This window comes from Panthera pardus, unplaced genomic scaffold (assembly GCF_024362965.1).
Source record: "Panthera pardus isolate Hobbes unplaced genomic scaffold, ASM2436296v1 HiC_scaffold_2, whole genome shotgun sequence".
Taxonomy (NCBI): Eukaryota; Metazoa; Chordata; class Mammalia; order Carnivora; family Felidae; genus Panthera; species Panthera pardus.
The window spans coordinates 8,799,086-8,822,931 of NW_026526765.1; the positions used below are offsets into that span (position 1 = coordinate 8,799,086).

General features: G+C 40.4%; 1 protein-coding gene across 7 annotated transcripts in view; it reads right to left on the reverse strand.

The window, feature by feature from the left end:
• CTNND2 (catenin delta 2) overlaps positions 1–23,846 on the reverse strand; it is a 929,345-nt gene that overhangs the window by 166,186 nt on the left and 739,313 nt on the right. For all 7 annotated transcript variants that reach the window (XM_053906886.1, XM_053906884.1, XM_053906885.1 and 4 more), the window contains one exon: positions 4,947–5,130. In XM_053906886.1, coding sequence (XP_053762861.1) covers positions 4,947–5,130 — 184 coding nt within the window. The remainder of the gene's footprint in view (positions 1–4,946; positions 5,131–23,846) is intronic.

The window sequence follows — 23,846 nt, forward strand, 5'->3', positions numbered from 1 at the left end:
GGAAAAGGACTAAGGGCATTAACTTTTCATTTTATATGTCATATGTGCTTAAATTTTTGCTATGTCAACACGATATGACATCTTTCCGTGAAGATTTACCGTACCTTTTGAGAGAAGGCAAAGGCAAGAGTCTCTTCTCTTTAGAACACTCCCCATGAGTATGGCCCCTGCTGCAGGCTGGTGGGGCGTGTGGATACCACTAGGTATCGGTACATCTGCTGCCAAAGAGAAGTCTTGAGAAGCTGGACAGAGTTTATTAAGAATGTACACAATTATCTAAGGTTTGAACAGTGTTAGCGGTCCAGATTTTAGCTTAGGAAGGCATAGGCTTTCCCCGCCCCTCCTCCCCACCTTAAATTTCACTCTGATAAGCTTTGGAACATTTAAGAGTGGTACAATTTGCATATATAATATATTTTTTTCTTTCTGAAAAATGAAAAGATGATGTCTTTTAGAATAGCAATTACTTAAATGCCTAACCTCGGCTTCCCACTCTGAAATGACACAAACAAATTTGAATCCTGCTAGGAACAAAAATTAAGAACACTGCTCTCCATCAGTGACCTGATAAATGTACTTTTACCCACCATCAAAGCTCCTACTGGGGTCAAAGGCCACCCAGGTTAGGAAATACTATCCTGGAAAAAGAGTGGGGCCATCAGTAAAAGAGAATCAAGCCATCAGTAAAAGAATGAAGGAGCCTGAGTACTGGGAAAATAATGTCAACCTTGTTTTCTAGGGTATGTCTTAAAATACAGTCTTATGTTTTTAAAAAAGGCATCCATTGCTCTGACTAATTGCCTAAATTAAGATTTAAGGTGGAGGTGGCGGGAAGGGGCTGACGTGAGGCTCCATGACTAACTGTCCATGTTGCTTCCCACTCCATACTGGCAGCCTTGGGAGGGAAGAATGGGAAGTAGGAAAGGAGAAGGAGGAGGAAGACAGTTGGTAATTTGGATGGGTGTTGGCTGAGATGATGCCATTCAGTGGATGTCCAGAAGCAAATTAAAGGAGCCAACACAAAGGAGAGCGAGTCCATCCGCCAACTGGGTGCTCCGTGGGTTGCGAGGCTCTGAGCACAGATGTGCTCCTGGCACTTCACAGGACATTGTATTTCCTCTCTGTGTGGCACAGCGGGAGCAGGCTGGCCCGGGAGTCAGGATGTGAGTGCAGGTACTAGCTTCCCGACCAACTGACCATAGGCTATTGAACTTATAATAAATACGAGAATAAACAATGTATTTGAAGTAGAAGTTTCTGGTCCCTGGAAGATGGGGATTTTATGAATCAAAATGTTCATTTTCAAAGTCAAAACCTTACCTCTATCGACACTGTATAAAATTATCCGATAAACATGTTGCCAGGTCAAACCTCGGAATGAACGAACGCACACGCACACGCACTCACACAGCTCCATTCTTCCAATTTCTCAAGAATTCATGAGAAAGGAGAGTTTCCATTCCAACTCAGTATCAGGGAAAATATCACCCGAGGGCAGATAGCTGAATTAAATTTAACTGACATCCCACATATCAAAAATACTTAAACAGTGACTCATGTGCCTTGCTACTTGTAATTTTTTTTTTTAATTCCAAGTGTTGTTTGATAATGAATGGTAATGGGAAAATCACACTCTCAAAATAAGTTTATAAAATGTATAATTATGAAAAGGACTGAATTATATGGAACCCCTGATCCTTAAAAGGTTGTGGAGGGTTTCTAGAAGTTGAACTCTATAAAAGCAAATAACTGAAAAAAATCTTAATATAATCGGATGGTCCTCAACAATGCCTTAGTTTTAAAAATGATTCCCTAACAAGGAATAAGATCTAAAACAGGAAGACAGTAAGAAATCTTTTGTGCATATTTTACATTATTTTTTAAGGTTACTAATTTTCTTTGCCTTTGCAGTGAAATATCCATAAATCACATGAAATGAACTGAAGTATTATCTGCCCGTTGTGACACTTAACGTGGTGTATGCCAACTTAGTCCCCACTTACATCGAATTCCTTATGCACCCACGTGCGGACAGGTGCATTTTGTTGGCCAAATGCAGCTGGCTCTTTCTTACCAACTAAACAAGTTCCTGAAACATATACTGAACGTTCTAGCCAGATTTCATGGAATATGATAGCAGTGGTCATGACACATTGCAAAATAATTCTAACATGTAAATTTGGCATTTTTATACAATTCGGGCAACTTTCAAAACCAAAGCTATAAATTAATACACCAGATCAAAGTATGCAAATGTTACACAAACTTCCTATATCTTTTTTGCTGTGAAAATTCACTGTATTGTTTTTATATGCAATATAAATTTAGTCCATGAAAATGACAAGAACAATTGCTGAGTTTTTCCTTTTTTTGCTTTTAGCAGCACCAAAGCATCAAATTCTTTCTAAATATTTTGATAGAAGAAAATGTTCTTTGCAAAGGTACAAGTCCAGATATGATTTATAAACTGAGACAATCTGGTTGTTCATATACATTTTAAGGAGTATATTCGAATCATTTCTGCAGTTCCCAGGGGGCTTTTGCTGAGCCTTGTTTATTTCTGCCTCCCTGATCCCTCTCTGGCAAACAGCAGACACTCAGCAAATGCTCATGGTTGACACTGCTGAAAGGCAGGAATAGCGTACAAAGTAATTTCTTTAACATAAATAAAAAGCCAGGCTTTCTTGGAAAAATCAAGAATGCATATAACCTCAACAATTAAAATCTAGAATCTTCCATCATGCTAAAAACATTCGTGACTGTTCTGGTGTGCCAACACTGGTTGTAAGTTACGTGTCAAATGTTAGTTGGAATTTCTTGAACTTTGTCCACTGAGTCTTTGGTAAATTCATTTTCGCCCCTTCCCAACGCTATTTTCTTCCTCTCTCAGCTCAACCTGCTCATCCATGTGGAATGATTCACAAACACATTTAAATAAGAGAGGACAAATTATTATTTTCCTGTAGAAAGGCAGGGGTTTGATGAAATAAGGGGGAAATTAAGTATTTACCATATATTGTCGCGTTTTGCTTTGCCAATTACATGATAAACTCAGAAAAGTGGGAAAACCCTTAAACCTGGTTGCATCTTGACTAAGGAAACCCAATTTGACTACAGGAAATTCTTTCTAAATCAGATGTCCCCCTTTTTGCTTCCTATGATGTGTTTGCTCCCGGCCATATTCAGTGTAAGCAGCACATGGCCAACCCGCTGTATGTGTGAACCGAGAGGGATGGATAGTTTCTCTGATCTGATCCCGATCTGACCTATCTTCACTCTGCGTCACATCCCAGATGCTCAACTCAGCCAGATGACTTACGAAGCAGCCCCGTGAACCTACACGGTCTAGCTTCCTCATCTGACTTTTGATCAAATGGTGCTGAAGGTATGCTCTTAATGGAGGTGGCCCACATCCATAAGTCTAACATCTTGAATGTAGAATTGTGTTACTGTATCATTCAGAGAGAATTTTACCTGACGGAGTTCGCCAAGTCTTTACTGACCATACGTCTACAATTGATTCCGAGGCACTTCTTCCATGATCCTTATTAGGAACAATGACACTCTTTAAGTCAAAGATGCTAAGAAGGGAAAAAACGACCCACAATAGTTGAAAATAACTGGACTAGAAAAATCAGGTATAAAAAGTTGGAAGTGGCTTACAGCTTTAGCTTTGGGAAGGAGTTATATTTCTTCTGGTGGGGCAGGAGTTTTCTGAAGGATAACAGAATGTAAGAGGTTATAGAATGAATGTCTCAACAGGGAGTTTTGGAGAACTGTAAATTTGGCTTATGGTAAAGCTTAGCCAGAGAAATCATGTCAAAAGATCATTATTTCGTGACCTTGAGGAATGGCAAGATCGTTAGAGGATTTCCTATTCCTGTCTGCGAATGTATGTCGATATTTATGGAGGTAGACTCGCTTTATCTCCCTCTACACACACACATTTACACCAACGCACCACCCCTCTCAAGACTGGAGGCCCAGAGCATTGCTATACATATTCATGAGATAATTATTATTAATGTCACCAAGGTGATTTTGTTCCTTCTCAGTAGAGACCAGTTTTTGCCCCTGGAAACCAATCCATTGCAGGCAAGATGACAGCTTTGAGGCAGCTCAGCTAAAACAAACCTGTACATTTTATGTCTGAAATACAGATCATTTGACTGGGTACCATGGGTTGCTCTGGTACTCCCACCTCATCATTAAGTTTATCTAGCAGAGATTTGCAACTTTGGTACCAAAGACAGCATCCTTGGGGGCACAGTTGCCCGAGTTTGGAAAAACTGTATCCTGATTATTACATTCTTTTCTAAGAGCAAAAGTTAAACAAAAATTAAGGTGATTGTAAGACTTCTCAAGAGATTTCTGGGGGATGATTTTTGTAAAAAGGCACTGAGAGAGAACTAGAATGTATTTGCTACTTTCATTATTTAAAAAAAAAAACATTTCATACAATAGGCTTTGTTAAAAAGTTATCTCTAAGCATTATGGGCTCCGGTAGTCACACAGACAAACTTTTAAAAATGAAAACCAAAATTAGTGATGCCACTTAATTAGCTCCCTACGTATATGTCATAGACTCTCCCCCCACCAACTGGCCTGCCTGGTTATTCTATACGCATGATATACTATAACATGGGAAAGAAACTACTGTGAACTATTGTTTTTAATCAAAGAAAACTAATTACTTTTGGTTGGAATGAAAATGTTTATTTTTTGCCCAAGACTCAAGAAAACATGTTAAATAAAAGACTTATAGAAGAAGATGCCTACACCTCGTCAGTACCTCATTAGAAATGATTTTTGCTAGCCTCTTACCCTTCTTCACCATGTCAACATTCATCTTTCTGGGACGCTCTGATCCTCAGTAAAGCAGCAATGAAAATTGCAGAAGCAGAAAGCATATGACAGCAGCGGGAGGCAGCAAGGGTGCCACTCACCTTAGGCATCCGGTCGCATTTCGCAGCACCTGTGAGGAATGCAGCTGTATTTTCCGATCATCCTGGAGTGGTGAATTTTCCCAGCCCGAATGAGGGATAATCACGGCATTGGTCAACACTGCCAGGGTGTCCTGGATGATTGGCATCTTGAGGGCGTCACAAGACGAGAGGTTCCAAAGGACTCCTGCAAGATACACACAAACAGAGCTTTTGGATGGCCACTCTTTTTTCTCATCTCAAAACCGTTTTCCCTAATCAAGTTAAAGTCAAGGGCAAGGCGGACTTAGAGAGTGTGAACGCACGACCTAGAGCGCACCCTTGATTTTAGAACATCTCTGAGAACCCATTAAAGGGCTGCTGTGAAAACCTGACAAGCGGGCATAAGACTTGTGACACCATCGTCTTCGTTCCATCTCGAAGAGGGTGAGGTCTGATTTGAACTATGGATACCAACCAGGCTTCTGTTCACTTTTAATACAGCAGGCCTACGTATCCAAAAATCGAACCAAGACAAAAGAATTGTGAAAGTTATCTGAGCTACGAACTAGCAGGACATCCTTGTTTTATCCAAGACCTCAATACGCACATATGGACAGTTTGATTGATGCGGCCTCCATTTAGAAACGGCCACCAACACGCAGGACCTTATGAGAGTCCAGCATCAGGTCTGATGCTCAACAAGGAATTTAAATTCACTGTCACTTGTGACAGCTTTGTCAGTTTTTCTCAGAAGGCAATGCTCGTGGAGGATGCAGAGAACAGAGAGCAGTAGAGAGCAGAGGGCATGTCCGCAGAGGACAGACTAGAACAGAAAGTAATGTAGGCAGAGAAAAAGCTAAAGTTTTAGGACAGATGGAATGTTTTAGGGTTTCAAATATTTTTATTAACAATTCTTAATGTTTATTTCTGAGAGAGAAAGAGAAAGACAGAGTGTGAGCAAGGGAGGGGCAGAGAGAGAGGGAGACACAGAATCCGAAGCAGGCTCCAGGCTCCGAGCTGGTAGCACAGAGCCTGACGTGGGGCTCGAACTCACGAACTACAACATCATGACCTCAGCTGAAGTCGGTCGCTTCACCGACTGAGCCACCAGGTGCCCCTTACATATTTTTAAAGGAAATCTTAAAAATAGGATTAAGTTTAGAAATGTTCCTAAGTACTACGTATAAGTTATAACATCTGAAAATGCTCTTAAAGTATTTTTTTGTTGTTCAAAACAGAACACATGAAGGTAAAATAAACAGAATTATATTCTAATTTTTTATGAAAGACTGTATTTTCTTCTCAAGACTAATCTAAATGTGCATCATCATTGCAGACATGGAGATTAAATATTTATTTTTAGAAACACAACTTCCAACTTACTTGTTTAATAAGCTTTCAATAAACGTTTAACGTGAGACTGCGTTTTATCTACTGTGTTATGAATAGAACAAACAGGACACAGGTACTTCTGAAATTTGTTAGTTTTTCATGGCACATGTTGAACTTACCAAGGGCATTAATAATACTCATCTGAAAGTTGACAATGTTCGATTGTTAACAACTGAAGGAACAGTTTTAAATCAGTTCTATAAAAATGTGACTATAGAGACAAATCCTCTCAGTTGTCTTTCAAAATAACATTTGCTGGGAATTTTACTGAAGTAAATGCAAAGGAAACAAAATGTTTTTGCCATCCCGTATATATAAACTAATCCTTTAGCACAGGGGGTTGGCTCAAGGGCAAATCCTGCCGGCTTGTTTTGGTAAATCAAGTTTTATTGGAACATAGCTCTGCCTGTTTATTTACATACTGTCTGTGGCCTACAAGGGAAGAGTTGAATATTTGTGACAGACTGCATGGCCCATAAAGCCAAAATCATTTATTATGTGGCCCTTTATGGAAAGATTTCGCCCACCCTGCTTTAGTATATAGACCATTTTCTATAAACTTCTATGCACATGTTTGCATTACCATTAGAATTGCAGACTGGGTACACACAAAAAAATGCTCAGTGGTACACAGAAGGTGCTCAAAAATACATTCTGATTCGGACGGATTTGAAATGCTAGCAATATTATCACATACATTTATCTTGCTTTAAATAATATATAAAGCTGCTTATTCAGTCCATTAAGAGAGATTTTACCAAATTTTAGAAAATCAAAATACAGGGGGGCCTGGGTGGCTCAGTCAGTTAAGTGTCCAGCTTAGGCTCAGGTCATGATCTCGTGGTTCATGAGTTCGAGCCTTGCGTCGGGCTCTGGGCTGACAGCTTGGAGCCTGGAGCCTGCTTTGGATTCTGTGTCTCCCTCACTCTCTGCCCCTCCCCTGCTCATGCTCTGTCTCTCTCTGTCTCAAAAATAAATAAAACATTAAAAAATTTTTTTTAAAGAAAATCAAAATACATTCATTTGCAGTCTTGTGAAAATTGTCTTTTCTCATAAAACAATTAGGTGTTCAGATTTAAAAAAGCACATTACAATGAAATTAATATCTACCCAAGTATCTGAAGAAAACTTTAAAAAATATCACATTACAAGGATTGTGTCTGTTCTTCTAAGGATACGATGCACACACATAGAGCCAGAAAATATAATTTTTTTCATTCTTAAATCCCGATTTGAAAATACCAATACATGAAAATTGAGGCATATATGTTTTAAAATATGGATGGTATTTTTTTTTAAATATAATTTATTGTCAAGTTGGCTAACATACAGCATATATAGTGTGCTCTTGGTTTGGGGGGTAGATTCCCGTGATTCATCGCTTACATACAATACCCATTGCTCATCTCAACAAGTGTCTTCCTCAATGCTCCCCCCCCGATTTTGCCCTTCCCCCAGCCCCCCATCAACCCTCGGTTTGTTCTCTGTATTTAAGAGTCTCTTATGGTTTGCCTCCCTCCCTCTCTGTTTGTAACTATTTTTTTCCTGTTATGGGTGGTATGTTTTGCTCTAAAATACATTTCCTCTAAAACCTAATTAGTAAAAGAAAGTCTTCTGCATTTTTACATGCAATGGATTTAAAAGAATCTAAAGGCATTCTGCAAAAATAAAACAATCTTTACTGTTTTCTAACAACCAGGAAAAAGGTCTAAAGAGGGGAAAATCAAAGGAAGTGTGAAGGCCTAATCTAATATCTGACAAGAAGTGAATGATGGGACAGGAGATGGTCCAAGATAACTCTTTATTGGGCTCTTCTCTTCATTACCTTCCTCATTAATTCATTAATTAGTGTAACCTGATTCAGCATTTAGCACGGACAGAAGTTTCCTTGTTCCCATTCATCCCACCTTCCAGACTGGCTCCATCCTTGTTTCATGTTCCAGACAGCTTATCATTGCATTAGATCCCGCCTCTGAACTTCCTGTACTAATTCCCATCTGCAACCCCCAAGTGCTTCCTGACCCGGGAGGGGTGCACTGGACCTGTGACTGGGGGCAGCTTTTAACTCCTCTGTTTCGATGAGGGCTTGGCCAGATGGATGTAATGCGGCAGAATTTCTTTTGAGGGGAATTCAGAGAGTTTTGGTTACGTTATCTGGACGTATAGACCCACTCGAGTGTAGAACCAGAGGTCTCTGGAGGTTATTTGAGATAAAGGTTGACATGTCTGACAGGAGTCAAAAGCGGGAAACAGCCAGAACTCTAAAGCTGTCTTGCTACAGACAGACAGACACACACTCACACATACACACACACACACCTCTACACACACACATCCATAGTCCTGGCAGACGGGAGAGAGATTACTTGAGAAAAATGGGCATATCTAGGCATTCTCTATAAAGAAACGAGAAGTCATTGTTCTGCTTAAATTTCTCTTCACTCCGTCCTCTTCCTTCTGTGCTGGCTTAACATTTTTGTTATTCTCTTTTTTGACATCCCCTTCTAATGCCGGAGCCCAATCCTTCTCGCTGGGAGTGAGCACTGGACTTAGAGACTTGCCCTAACTGACGTAATATGGCGGAGGTGGCTTTGGAGACTCAGTCACAGAAAAGGTACCGCTGCTCCCTCCAAGTTCTGTCTCGGCTTCCGCTGGTTGGAGGGGAAGCCAGCTGTCCCGCTGGGAAGATCTTCCAGTGCTGCTCTGAAGAGGCCTATGGGGCAAAGAACCAAGGTCTCCAGCCAACAGCCACGTGGAGACTGCCTTGGGCGCAGAACCTCTGGGTCCAGGTAAGGCTTCAGATGACACAGTCTCACGTGGGACCCTGAGCCAGAACCACCCAGATTTGCCATCCCTGGAGTCCTGACACTCAGACGCTGCATGGGATCCCTTCTCTTCCCCCTCCTTTGTCTCGGTCTCTGGGCTCAGTTTTTTCCCTTCTACCACACTTTTTTCCTGGTTACCCCTCTCGTAACTTAGAGCCCCTGGTTCTCTTACCCTCTTCATCTGCTGTGAGAGAACAGAAGATACAGGAAGGAGGATCCACCTAAATACTGCAACTAAATACAAAGTGCATTTTAATTTAGATTACAAACGCTGATTTTTTTTTTAGTACACGTGCTGCCGCCGAAGTGAGCGTGATAAGTGATTGACTTTTAAGAATGTAACCATCGTCATGTTTGCAACTTATTAAATGACCACTTGCTTTAATTTGGAATAATAGTGTCTTAGCTTCCCATTCATGCTGTAACAAGTTACCACAGACATGGTGCTCAAAATGATGCATATTTATTATCTTACAATTCTGCAGATCTGAAGGCTAAATAAAATGCATGAGCAGGGCGGCGCTCCTTCTGGAGGTTCTAAGGGAGAATTCCCTTGTCTTTTTCAACTTCTAAAGGCTGCCTGTGCTCCTTGGCCTGAGGCTTGCATCACTCCGTCCTCAGCATCCATTATCACATCCCCTTCTGGGATTCTGAACCTCCCTGCCTCCCTGTTATAATGATACTTGTGATCTCCCTGAGCCCACCTGGGTAATCCGGGATAATCTCCCCATCTCAAGATCCTTAACTTAATCCCGTCTGTAAAGCCCCTTTACTACCTAAGATAACATTCACAGGCTCTAAGATTTAGGATATGGACTTCTTTGGAGGGCCAACATTCAATCTACTACACGTCCCCCCTTTTTTAAAATTTTTTTTTAATGTTTTTATTTATTTTTGAGACAGAGAGAGACAGAGCATGAGCGGGGAAGGGGCAGAGAGAGAGGGAGACGCAGAATCTGAAGCAGCCCCCAGGCTCTGAGCTGTCAGCACAGAGCCCGATGTGGGGCTCGAACTCACAGACTGTGAGATCGTGACCTGAGCTAAAGTCGGATGCTTAACCGACTGAGCCACTCAGGCGCCCTTACACATCCCCTTAAAATATTGCTATGCTTAAAACAAAGTTAAATCTCTTATTACAGCTTCATGATCAGACATTTCCCTAAATCTCTAAATTCATCTTGAATCATTCATTCACTTAGTCACTCCATGCACATTAAGGACCTAGGTGCCAGGTTCCGTGTGGGATACTGTGGATACATTACTGAAGAAAACAAAACGTCCCTGCCCTCAGGGCCCTTCCATTGCTGTAACTGTAGTCATTTTGCTGCGGGCATCATGGCCATATTTCTTCTCCTTGAACACACAAGCTCCTTTGAAATTCCGATCTCTTAGACCTACGGCTCTCTTAGCCTGGAATATTCTTCTCTAGAGCTTTCCAAGGCTGATCTTTCTTTCTGCTCACATGGTACCTTAAAGGTGCAAAAACTCAGCGAAAGTTTTCTGGATCACTCTAAACTAGCTTCCCAGACACCTGCTATGAGAGTATTTTAATTTTTAGCAGAGACCTCATCACTAACTCCTATTTCCCATTATTTGAACTTCTGCCATTTCCTCACTGTTCCTCCCCAACAAGGTCCCAGACACGACATGAAACCAGGAGGCCTGAGTGTTCATAGCATACAGAACACATACAACACACAGAATATGCGTTGACACATATCAGGTGCTCACCATTCAGGTGCTGAATAAATACAAGAATTAATAGCTGGATGATAGACCTTTGTAAGATGACATGTGCTCCAGGCAAATGAAGCCATGACGTAAAAAAATAAAATAGCAGATATTATAAGTAATAAGTCCAAGTGAGAATACAAAATGTTATTTCAACAACACTATAACCTCCACAGAAATACAGATAATATAACTCTACAGAAATTCCACTTTTAGCTAGTAGAGAACAATTTATGCTGCTCAAAGACATTAGTCAATTTAGCATTAGAAGGCTCATCTCCAATGTTGTATCTGAGTAATTATCTTGTATTAACTCCTTGATAATTCTAAATTAGCTAACGTAGTGCTAAAATTTCAATTTGTGAAAAAAACCTGTGGAATAAACTGAATTCACAGTGATATTTGGTATCTATATGAGCTACCTCATTTATTCGTATCTGAAAGTAACATAAAAATGTTTTAGTATTTTGGTTGATGGTCACTAGCAAATTTCAATTTACCTGTTGAAAATATGCTAATTTCTTTGAGGTTAAAATCTCTAATAAAATTTTTGTAGCATCTTTCCTTTAATTATATGGATTCAAAAGCTTTCCTTTAAGTATAAAATTATTGCTGTTCCAAATATAATTTTGACAGTAGGTTTAGTTGAGAAGACATTTAAATAACTAATTATGTATACTAAATATATTTAAAATATAGCTTATTTTTATTTCAGGCACAGGGTGGCTCTTTTCCCTGAGATTATCCATATTCATAAGCAGTAATTGGTTTATTAAAATTTCTTTAATAAAATCTTAATTACTTTCACTGGATCCTTTATTTTAATAGAGGGTAATTGTGTGGGTTTTTTTTTCCCTAAAAGAGGTAAGGGATATCTTAGAAAAAGAAACTCAGATTGACAAAAAATACATTTTAATAACCTTAAGTCTTAAATCATAATAAAATCAAACATTGCCTCTGTCTGTGCAGGCCTTTCCTATGACCCCCTCATTTGCTTTTAATCTTTAGACCTAAAACATAACCTCTGAGCATCAGTGAGGCTCAAACCAAAGAAAAGTTACGCTGAATTCATTTTAAATAAACGCTTCAAAATTTATTTTAAATTCACCAGCTAATTAAAAATTAACATAATATATATGAAGATTTACTTTTAAATGAATCTATTACTCATCTTATTCTGTGAGTGAAAATGTGTACATCTGAGGAAGGGAGAGAAGAGAAAAGAATGGGAGCAAACGAGTGTATCTACTTCCTCCATCCACACCATTCACACCGTGAGTCATGGGTGGGTGGAAGGTGACTGATCAAAATCTGGAGGCCCGTGACACGCTGTACTCGATTTATGCTGCGTGCACGTGTGTGTGTGTGTGTATGCATGAGTGCCTGTGCATCTGTGTGTGTGTGTGCATGTATCTGAGTATTTGGGTGCGTGATACAGAAACTTTCAACTGTCCCTGAGAAGTCATGACCCTCAAGGTGTGGTTGTGAATTAGGATTGTGTTGAAAGTTCTTCCAGATGGTATGCGGCATAGCTTCAACAAGATTTGCACACAGCCTCATTTAATGCTTTTAAAAAAGAAAAGCACTGACCTCAAAGATAAAGTCTACCACAATGTTGCAACAATAATGGGTACTTGAAAGTAAAAAGCAACTCATGGGACTACATCAAACTAAAAAGCTTCTGCACAGCAAAAAAAAAAAAAAAAGAAAAGAAAGAAAAAATAAAGGCTACCTAGGAATGGGCGAAAATATTTGCAAACCATATATCGAACCAGGGGTTATATCCAAAGTATGTAAGGAACTCATACAACTCAGTAGCAAAAAATAAGGAAACAATTTGAATAAATATTGGCAGAGGAACAGAACAGATATTTTTCTAAAAAAGACACCCAAATGGCCAGCAGGTACATGAAAAGATACTCAACATCACTAATCAAATCAAAACTACCGCTGAGATATCACTTCACATCTGTTAGAATGGATATTATCAAAAAGACAAGAGATAAGTGTTGGTAAAGATGTGGAGAAAAGGAAACCTTTAGGAACCACTGGGGGAATGTAAATTGGTACAGTTGTTATGAAAGACAGTATGGAGGGACCTCAAAAAATTAAAAATAGAAATACCATAGTATTTAGCATTCCAATTCTGGGTACATATCTGAAAGAAATGAAAATAGGTTACAGAAAAGATATCTGTATTTGGTGTTTATTGCAGCATTATTCACAATAGTCAAGATCTAGAAACGACCTAACCATCTGTCAGTGGATGAATGGATAAAGAAGATGTGGTATATATATTCTTAGAATATTACTTGGCCACAAGAAAGAAGGAAATCCCGCCATTTGCAATAACATGGATGGACTTTGAGGACATTATGCCAAGTGAGATGAGCCAGAGAAAGACAAATACTGTATGATATCACTTACAGGTGGAATCTAAAAAGCCAAACTAATAAAAACAGAGAGCAGAATGGTAATCACCAGAGTTTGGGAGGTCGGAGAATTAGGGTGGTGTTGTTTAAGGGTACAGAAACGCAACTGGTAGATAAATAAGTTCTGGAGATCTGACGCACAGCTTGGTGGTCATGAACAACAATACTATATCATGCAATTTACAACTGCTAAGGGACTAGATTTTAACTGTTCCCACCACAAAAAGAAATGATAATTATATGACATGAGAGATGTGTTAGCTAATACCAAGGCAGTAACGTACTGTGATATATAAATGTGTCAAATCAACACCTTGTAGACCGTAAACTTCCACAATGCTTTATGTCAACTGTATCTCAAAAACAATAAAAAAAATTTTTTTTTTAATATGCGATGTGAATGTTACTTTGAGAAGAATAACTACAGGAAATGGATGCGACAGTCATTCTGTAGTGCATGCAGAAGAGTGTTTTAAAACACATGGAACAAAGATGGTTATAAGAGTGTGAAATAGAAGAATTTAACTTTAACATGTAGTGTTATGCATCATAGGAAATTTTACTTTATTTTATCATTTTTTAAATGATTTTTAAAACTTAGTTTTGAGACAGAGCGAGCGAACACCAGTGGGACAGGGGCACAGAGAGGTGGACAGAGGATCTGAAGCAGGCTCCACACAGACAGCAGCGAGCCTGACATGGGGCGCGAACCCATGAACCACGAGATCACGACCTGAGCCGAAGTCGGACACTCAACCGACTGAGCCACCCAGGCGTCCCTCCGTCATAGGAGATTTTAAAAGTAATTGTATATATTCTTTTTTCAGAAAAGTCGGATTGGATGCTGGATATAGTGACAGAGCCTTAGTGAATTTTATCAACGGAATATCAGTATTTCCGGGATATAAAAATTCTCTGTTAAGATTTGAATCTTCATCTTTCTTTTATAAACCTTCCCTTAAGAGCAATCCATTTTTTGATGATAAGTGATTCCCATCACCCAATTTATAACAAATAACTACTTTAAAATAATTTTAAAATATTGAAAAAAGGGTAGTTCCTTAGGCCAAGACTCCTCAAGCTTCCAGGAATCCCAGGGGAGGGCTGACCAGAACACACGATCTCTTGAGTTCTCTTCTTTAATATTTCAGGAGAGGAAACTGCAGTGACCACCGGGGCTTAGGTGAAGGTTAATCCTTTTAGAATTGGACTCACCCAATCATTCTGAGTTAAGAGTCTCACCGAGGTGGTGACGACGAGAGAGAGGGCTGTGGGGGCTGATAAATGTGTGGGGAGAGCAGGCAGAAGAACTGTACTGTCAGCCTCAATAACCAAAAACTGTCATCCTACTAATGCCACTAACAGCTTCTAGCCCAGACATGGAATTCTTTTTTGAAAGCATCGCATACATGTTACATGCTGAGAATCAAGCAGAATTATTCTTGCTTATTTTCAAAATAGGTACAAAATTTGGTTAACTCCAGAGGAGTGAGATGGTTTTCACATTAGCAAGAAAATCAGATCTTCACTTTCACAAATGAGGCAAATTCTGGTTTAAGCTGATTAAATCTATGAGGGCTCCCCCTTGAGACATCTTAACTCCTGAAGTTCTGCAACAGCTCTGTTATTGATACAGCCATCCATGTTGAAGTGCTGTCTTGTTTCAAAGCCAAAACTGATCCCAGGAACACTCTGATATTCAAATTTTAGTACCAGCAGTGCACCTAACACGTGTAGAACAAGCTGGTATAGATTAGTTTAAGCAAGAGGCCCAAACTCGCTTAAAGTTTTCATTAGTGGGGCGGCCTGGGTGGCTCAGTCGGTTGAGCGTCCGACTTCGGCTCAGGTCACGATCTCGTGGTCCGTGAGTTCGAGCCCCGCGTCAGGCTCTGGGCTGATGGCTCGGAGCCTGGAGCCTGCTTCCGATTCTGTGTCTCCCTCTCTCTCTGCCCCTCCCCCGTTCATGCTCTGTCTCTCTCTGTCTCAAAAATAAATAAATGTTAAAAAAAAAGTTTTCATTAGTAATTTAAGAAATGATCCTCTCTGTTTTCAAAGCTGGGACTAATTTAATTGAAAACGAGGTAATTTCACAGGCAAAAGAGGATGACTTTTTTTTGAAAGGAAGAATCAAAACTCAGGTGTGTCTATGATATCTCATTCCATTTCCAGTTGGATTCTGTAGATCTGCAATTTTTCAAATTACATTAAATGCTTACAGTAAGGGAATAACAAGCTAGATTCCAGTCGTCAGAAACGAGGCTTATCTCCAACTGGGGCCAAGCAGTGCAGCTCCTATCTAAGAAGTAAGAAGCTCTTCCCATGGTATCTTTTTAAAGTAAATTGTAGTCGAAAAGAATTTGGATGTGAACGAAACCAAAACATGCCATCCCCAACCACGTCCCTTTGGCATATGGGTCATTTTGGGAAAAAGGCCACTGGGCACCAACAGAGGTGGAAAAAATTTCTCTAGTCAGCACAGCTTGTCATTTTGTAATGGAAATTTACATTTATAAAGGCAATTTCCCTTTGTCAAGATGTCTCCCTCTTCTGTACCAGGAAGAGGAGGAGGACCCTTAGCAACTCTTACAGCATCAACTTAAATATGCAAAACAAACCTTAGCATGGAACCCTATTTAACCGTACTTTTCTTAGTCACCTTCCCATAACTACTTGTCTCCCCCTCCCAGAAGCCCCCAATCCCTTTTCCTTTGTTTAGCCTAAGATGATATTTAAGCATAAGTTCTAACCACCTCTTTGAGCTACCCATCACTGGGTGCTCCCACGTGTATGTGCCATATGCAAGTTAATAAACTTCTGTTTTTCTCTCATTAATTTGTCTTTTGCCTATCTCAGTTACAAGACCCCAGCTGGAGAGCCTAAGGTGGGTAGAGGAAAAATATTTTTTCCTCCCCTATATGATGTCAATGTCTGATAGTAACCATCTGTGAAAGTCATGGGTGCATGTTTGAGCACAGCATTTTGTAAATGAGCCATAGAATACTTTATTTTTCAGTTCCTGAGAGATCAAGAGTTAGGAATATAAAATTGGGCTTGCTTGAAACTATAGCCTTCCTCAATGACCTTGGATAAGTCAGACCTTGAAAAAAAAAGCACACAAGCTGTTTTATAATCTCTGGAAACTGGCCCTGGGCTTCTTTTCCTAAAAGTGACTGTAGTTAAGATTATGTCATTTCAGCTAACAACTGTCATATTCTTCTGTGTAGTAATAAAGATGATTTCTTATACTTTGGTTGTGTTTCTTGGTAGCTGTTTGTACCCCAAATTACATGCATTACATAAAGTAACTTAAGTTTGCCTCTTTCATAAATTATTGAGGAAGGGAGGAAAGAACGGAGAAAAAGAGGGGGCAGGGAGAGGCAGAAGAAGAGACTGAGAGAGGAAGGGAGAATGAGAGAGAGATTTGAAGACATTCAGCCCCATCATATAATGATTTTTTAGGTGGGAAGTGGTATCATCATAATTTCTGGCCCTGGGTTAAATGATGTGAGGACAGACTAATCCAACTGCTTGCTTCAGAAAATACCTGCCTCTGGAAGTTCAGACTGTGAGCTGAGCAGCTTGCTTATCAAAAGTAATAGTTTGCTTATCAAAACTCATTTCATGACCCTTGCCTCTATGTACCACCAGTCCAGAGCTATTACATTATAAACTCTGCCCAGTGCCAGTTGTTTTGCATCTTGGAACACCCACCTTAAACAAACTCAGCCAAGGATCTAAGGCCTTATAAATACCAGGCCCAATTTCCCTTTGGACTTCTGCAAGGTCGTGTTCTCCCTTACCATAGTAAATCTAGTAAACTTAGCTTTGCTTAGTCTACAGGTTTTTCTGGTAGAGGAGCTGACAGTTGGCAAACCATGTGAATTACTGAAAACGAGTAGATAGCTAATTTCATCTTTGGTAAACACAGAGTCTGGAAAATTCTTGGAACCGCAGGGCATTCACTAACCATAACGTCATGCCTTTATCTGTGTGGATGACAATGGGCGTTAAGCTGTTTGCATTTCTATTAGGTACCATAACCCAGAAGTGACAAGGCCCCATACACTTCTTGGTAGGGCCCGAGGCTGCCATTCCAAACTCTCTAGGCTTAGAGTGAGTAGGCAAAGGTGAAATTATATAGCCTTGCACAAAGATAGGGATGGCTAGCTCCTTGAGGATTTCTTTTTAATATTACAGGTAGCACATCCTCCTTACTCCTGCCAAGAATCAACATAAGGACTCAAACTGAGTTTGTGGGAGCATCCTTGGCTAAGAATCCCTGGAAATAAGATAGCTGGGGACACTCTCCTATACCGGGGCCATCTTAAAGTGCAACCTTGGTTCCTAGGGTTCTCACACAAAAAAGCTGTCTTGATGACCACATGGTGGTGGAGTGAACAAAGAGTGGAAGTTGGGAATCGGACTGAAAGTTTAGTTCAGCTCTCACATAATCAACATTAAAAAGAGTTTAGTTTCCAGTGGGCTATCGATAGGTGCCTACTGAATGAAAGAACGTGGAATGAATGACATTGTTGAGTCATGATGATGTTCAAGTACAAGGATCTCACATTTTCAGATCGTGACGAAGCTAGGCATTCAAAATAAGATCACACTGAAAAAAAGAAAACTAGCCAAATATACCTAATATTTTTGCATTATTGTCATACACTAGGAGTTTTGCTATCATCTTGCATGTATTAACTCATGTAAACCTTCAACAAATTCCATTTTACAGATGATGAGACTGAGACCCAGCGAATGTCACTGTACATGTAAGTAAAAATGAAGGTCAGTAGTCTGACCATGATGCATTATGAACAATCAGACAATTGTCAGGCACGTACATCTGCTACTTGAAATTGGAGAGAGGTGATATGGCTTGCAGTTCTTTGAAGCAGAATACACATGAACACAAGAGAATGCTCTGCTTTTCATCTTCGCCCAGTTTCGTTTTAGCCTCAGGTCATGTAACTTGAGAAATTTCAAGAAGTCATTTGAGTTCATAGAATGAAGAGTGTTCCATTTTGAAACAACTTTTACAAATACACTTTTCTTGCAAACCTTAATTCTGTTGACCTCTATGAAAACATGCAGCTACAGTCTTCCATGGAGAAAACACTGAACAAAAACCAGATTGAGATGAAGGGTAATTTTAAAACAAATCCTGTCCCTATCCATCACACTAATATTAAAACTGGGTCTTATTTTCCATTAAATCAAAATTGCTTCATATTGCCGCTCCATCATGATGATACCAACGGTAAACACAAGCCCTCATTTATTGAATCATTACCATGTCACATGCACTGTTTTATTAATTCTTTATCCCAACCCTGAGAGAGAGGTACTGCTATTGACTTCATTTTACAGATTCATAACTAAGGATTTAAGAGGTTACAAAAATCTCCCAAGGACAGGTAACAAGAGATAAAGAGCTGGGATATAAATATAGGCTCCCATAGTCCAAATTATCTTGCTTTTTAGAGACACTCCATTCAGAGGTTATTTTTTATGGAAAAAATGACGACAGTGGATAAGAACATTAAGACTCAACTATTATCTCTGATCATTCTCAAATTTGTATTGCTGAGTTTCATTTCTATGACTCCAAATTTGAACTTTGTTGCTGTGTATTTTTCTCCAAACATACTTCCTTCCCCCTCATATTCTCCAAGCTAATCTACTACCCAAATCAGAGATTTGGGGAAACTTCCATTTCCTTGTGCCATTTCTATGCTTTTAATCTTTCAGCAGATATTTTACGAATGCCCCAGAAAACAAAGGACTGCTAAGCACCCTGGGTAACATACTGTGAATGAGGCAGAGTTTACCTGGGGAGAGAAAATGATTGGGCTGTAGATGATAAAATCCACCAACTATCAGAGATGCTGTGCCATGAGAATTCAGGGAATAAAAGATCACCAAAGGAGAGATCACAGAAGGCTATCTGGGAGAGAAGAGGGTCTTTGGTTGGCCCTTGAGGGCTAAGAACAATTAGCCAAGGAGTGGGAGTGAGGCATCCAGGTATCCAGAAAAAACAAAAGCTTGCAGATATGAAGACAGTCTTATGTCCATGAGATCAGTTGTGTAGATGCCTGTTCAAAACTTATTTGAATAAAAAAATACATTTCTCAACAATCCAAAGGGAACGACATTAGGACAATCATAGTCTAACTACCAAAATGGCAGTTTTTCTATCCACCATGGGGAAATTAAGAAAAATGCTTATGTGCAGGCTCCATCTCTGGAGATTCTGATAGAAGTGATCTTAGTGAGGGGCGCTTGGGTGGCTCAATCGGTTAAGAATCCGACTCTTGGTTTCGGCTCAGGCCACGATCTCACGGTTCGTGAGTTCGACCCCTGCCTCGGGCTCTGTGCTGACAGTGTGGAGCCTGCTTGGGATTCTCTCTCTCTGCCCCTCCCCTGTGCTCTCTCTCAAAATAAATAAATAAACTTAAAAAAATTTTTTTTTTTTAAAGTGGTCTCAGTGGGTCCTGCCACCAGCTTTGTTTGTTTGTTTTGGAAGACTAGCAAGCCAGTGGAAGTTACTACATCTAAGCTATGGAGAATTTAACTGAGTTCATCACTGTCAGCTTCCGCTGTGACTTCTTTCTGAAGAACACAGAAAAACTACCTGTTTTGACAAAAGGAAAGTGATTAGTGAGCTTCCACATTTGAGATCTTTGTACTTTCATGTCATCAAGACCCGACTGCTTCACTCAATCCTTTTACTTGTTCATTTATTTGGTTATTCATCCACTCAGTCAACAGATCATTCTTTGTCTAGCAGAACAACTTCAAGCCTTCGAGTGAGTAAGCCACCCCCGAATTCAGTTCCACAAACACTGGGCATTGTGGGTGTGGCTCCCCTGCAGAGCTGGGAGACAGTGAGGGAAATGGGGCAGCAGGGATTTCAGGCCTCAAGGCGTTTCATGGGGCTGCTGAGACCAGGATGGCAAAAGCTCTCGTAAAAGTCAAGTCAGGCAGAGCGAACATTCTACTCAGGGAACACAAAGAGGGTCTGCATGGCCAGATAGCGTGTGGGGCGGTGGAATGGGCCATCCACGTGCTCCCTCTGTGTTTAGCTGGATTTTCAGCAAGGTTGAAGTTAAGACTTCGAGGGTGGGTTGTAGATACTCTATGCTCTAGACTCAAGGGAACCCCTTGTGCTGTTGTGTTACTGTCTTAAGAAAACTGATGTTCAATTATGAATTCAAGGCATTTGATTCTTCCAGGTTCCTACCAACTCACATTGCTCTTAAACAAAACAAAACAAAACAAAACAAAACAAAACAAAACAAAACAAAACATCGGGCTTCTGGGTGGCTCAGTCGGTGAAGCGTCCGACTTCGGCTCAGGTCATGATCTCACAGTTTGTCAGTTCAAGCCTCGTGTCAGGCTCTGTGCTGACAGCTCAGAGCCTGGAGCCTGCTTCGGATCTGCATCTCCCTCTGTCTCTGCCCCTCCCCTGCTCACGCATTGTCTCTCTCTAAAATAAATAAACATTAAAAGATAAAACAAAACCCCCAAAACCCAACCATGCCCTTGGGCTGAATTTCCCAGGCAACCAGGCCCTTCCGCGGGCAGCTGGGTTCAGGCAATGGCAGAATTGGTGAGAGAGCATGAGGAGAGAGTGCTGAGCTCTTTCTGCTACACACGCTCCCCGTCCTCAGCTCTGCCCACAGGGCCAAGACACTTTGTGGCTAGACCAGCCCATCCCCACAGCTCCTGATCTCTGGAATACTGTTTTCTCTCACTGCTTCCACGGGTGACAGTCAGTAGCCACCTGACCGCCCCTGGATCAGTCCCTTTACTCTGCCCATACCTTGGAAAAAAGGCCCTTCACTAAATTCTCTCCAGAATCCTCGCTGAGGGTGCCTTACGTGTCTGGCCAGATCCTTGATTAAAGTGAGTAAGCAGGGAACACAGACTAAAAAGGGCCTCAGACGCCATAGTCAGACATTTCTGTTTTACCCATAAGTGCAGTGGGGTAACAGTAAGCAGGTAACTGTCATAATATGTTTTATTATGTTTCATTCCTTCCTGGGGCATCCACAGCACTAAAAACCAAATATAAGATGCATTCCCAACTAGTCACCCAGCTACAAGGGTAGCTTTAAGGAAATCTTTTTCTAATAACATACAATAAAGCGTTTTAAAGTGTACAAATCAGTGGCAATGAGTACATTCGCTAGAATGTGCAATCATCTCCTTTAGCTCCAAAATATTTCCGTCACCCCAAAAAGGGCAACTGGTCTTTAAAGACACCATTCCGGAGGCTTTTTGGCAGAGAACAGGCTGAAATGAGGGAAGAAGTGAGCTGACCGGTGAGGAGGCCACTTGGGAATTCCAGGGGAGAGACGATCAGGTCCACAGCGATGGAAGTCGTCATGCGTGACATAGAACGTCTGGCCCGGCGGGTGGGCTGGATGGAGGGGTTGGGGGGAAATGAGAAGTTGAACAACAGAGGTGAGGAGGCCTGGAGGAACAAGAGGTCGGGAGAGAACTTGGGGATTGCTGTTTGGGATGCGTTGACTTTGAAATGCCAGTTAGACAGCCAGGGGCGATATCCAGAGGCAGCTGGATGCCGGCATCTAGAGCACCGTGGGGAGATAGAAATTTAAAGCCCTCTGCATTTGGATGGTGTTTGGAGCTGCCGGATGGGATGTGGTCACAGAAACAGAGTTCAAGGTAATGATCCTAAGCATACCTACATTTGAAGTCTGCTGGTGAAGGCTGGTTGTCACAAAGGAGAAGAGCACCATAAAAAATTTAGCTACACACACTGTTAACCTTGGGGAAACATTGCTCCTTTTGAGTCTACGAGCGGACACTTTCCTGTTAGTTGAAGTATATTTATGATTATTATTTTTTTATATCACAGGTGATCTGAAAGGTCAAGTTCTCCTTTTCTTACGCACGTTCCTGAAATGCCTCACAGCCTTTCTCATTTAAAGGCATCTGTTTTAGGCCCACCGATGGGTTGATTGAGGACAAATGAAAACGAGCCGGCCAGCTGATCATGACAGCATGTATTCAGTGACCGTAAGCAGAACAAATGACAGGAGGGGATAAAATCACTTATTTTAGGTATTTCCGGAATCAAAGCAGTAGCAACATAAGCAGAGCGTGGCGAAGCTTGCATAATGGCAGAGCCCCTATTATGACTGCGATGTAAAGCGTAATAGGATTTTCAGAAAACAATTTAGGAAAAGCGACAATCTTGCTTATTTAAATGCCATGTGACATTCGGCATTGCTCCTTCAGGTAAAATTACAAAATTGATAAAATGACTTTTAGAGATATTGTTGAATATGTGGAACACATGTAATGCATTTATCTGTTGACTAACCCTTAGGTGAGTATAAAAACTACATTGTTTCCTGAGAACTGAAGGCGACTCTAACTGAGTCATTATGCAAACGTGTGGAATTTCTATGTTTTATTTCAAATCAACTTTTTTTAAAAAAAAATGTTTATTTATTTTGAGAGGGAGAGATAGAGAGCGTGAGCAGGGCAGGTAGAGAGAGAGAAGAAGAGAGAGAATCTGAAGCAGGCTCCGCACTGTCACTGTGGGGCTCGATGTCACAAACCGTGAGCCATGATCTGAGCCGAAACCAAGAGTTGGACGCTTAACTGACTGAGCCACTCAGGCGCCTCTATTTCCAACCAAATTTTACAATGCGTCCATTTTTTGACATTAACAATTTCTCTGTGTGGATACAGAATATAAGATAAACTCCCTTTTATATTACAGTTATTTTTTAAAATAAAATTTTAAGTTCCCCAAAAGTGCATGTTCTGGTATATACTTAAACATTTTTGAATAAGATACTGGGCACCTGGGTGGCTCAGTCGGCTAAGCGTCCAACTCTTGATCTCTGCTCAGGCTATGATCTCATGGTTCATGGGTCTGAGCCCCGTCTTGGGCTCTGAATGGAAGGAGAGGAGCCTACTTGGGATTCTGTCTCTCCTTCCCTCTGTCCCTTCCTTGCTTGTGCTCCCTCAATCTCTCTCTCTCTTAAAACAAATAAATAAACTTTAAAAAATCTAAGATACTAAGAGCATTATTTTCTTCTGATTATAAAATTGACACGATAACCTTAAAATCTTCAATCTATTTAAAAAGGACAAAAAATTTTTTTTAAAAGGAAGAAAAGAAATCCACCCAAAGAGTACACTTTTGTACACCTTTCTATGCTGATCACTCATGTGTGTTACTTTACAGAAACAGAACCACAGCACACATGCTGTTTAATTTGCTTTTTGCACCTCAACATATGCCATGGATATATTTTGATATCGACAAATATCTAGCCACACCGTAATTTTTAATGTGTGGTAGTGTTCTATTTGATGGACTCTTTTTATCCAAATGTGCATTGACAGGCATTGTTTCTAATTTGTGTTGCTGACATTAGCTCTTACTGGATGCCAGAGAGTGTTTTAAATGCTTTCCCTATATTAATTCGTTTGCTCTGAAGGTCTTTTTAAAATAGTTTCTCGGGATATATTCCTAAAACTTGAATTGCTGGGTAAAG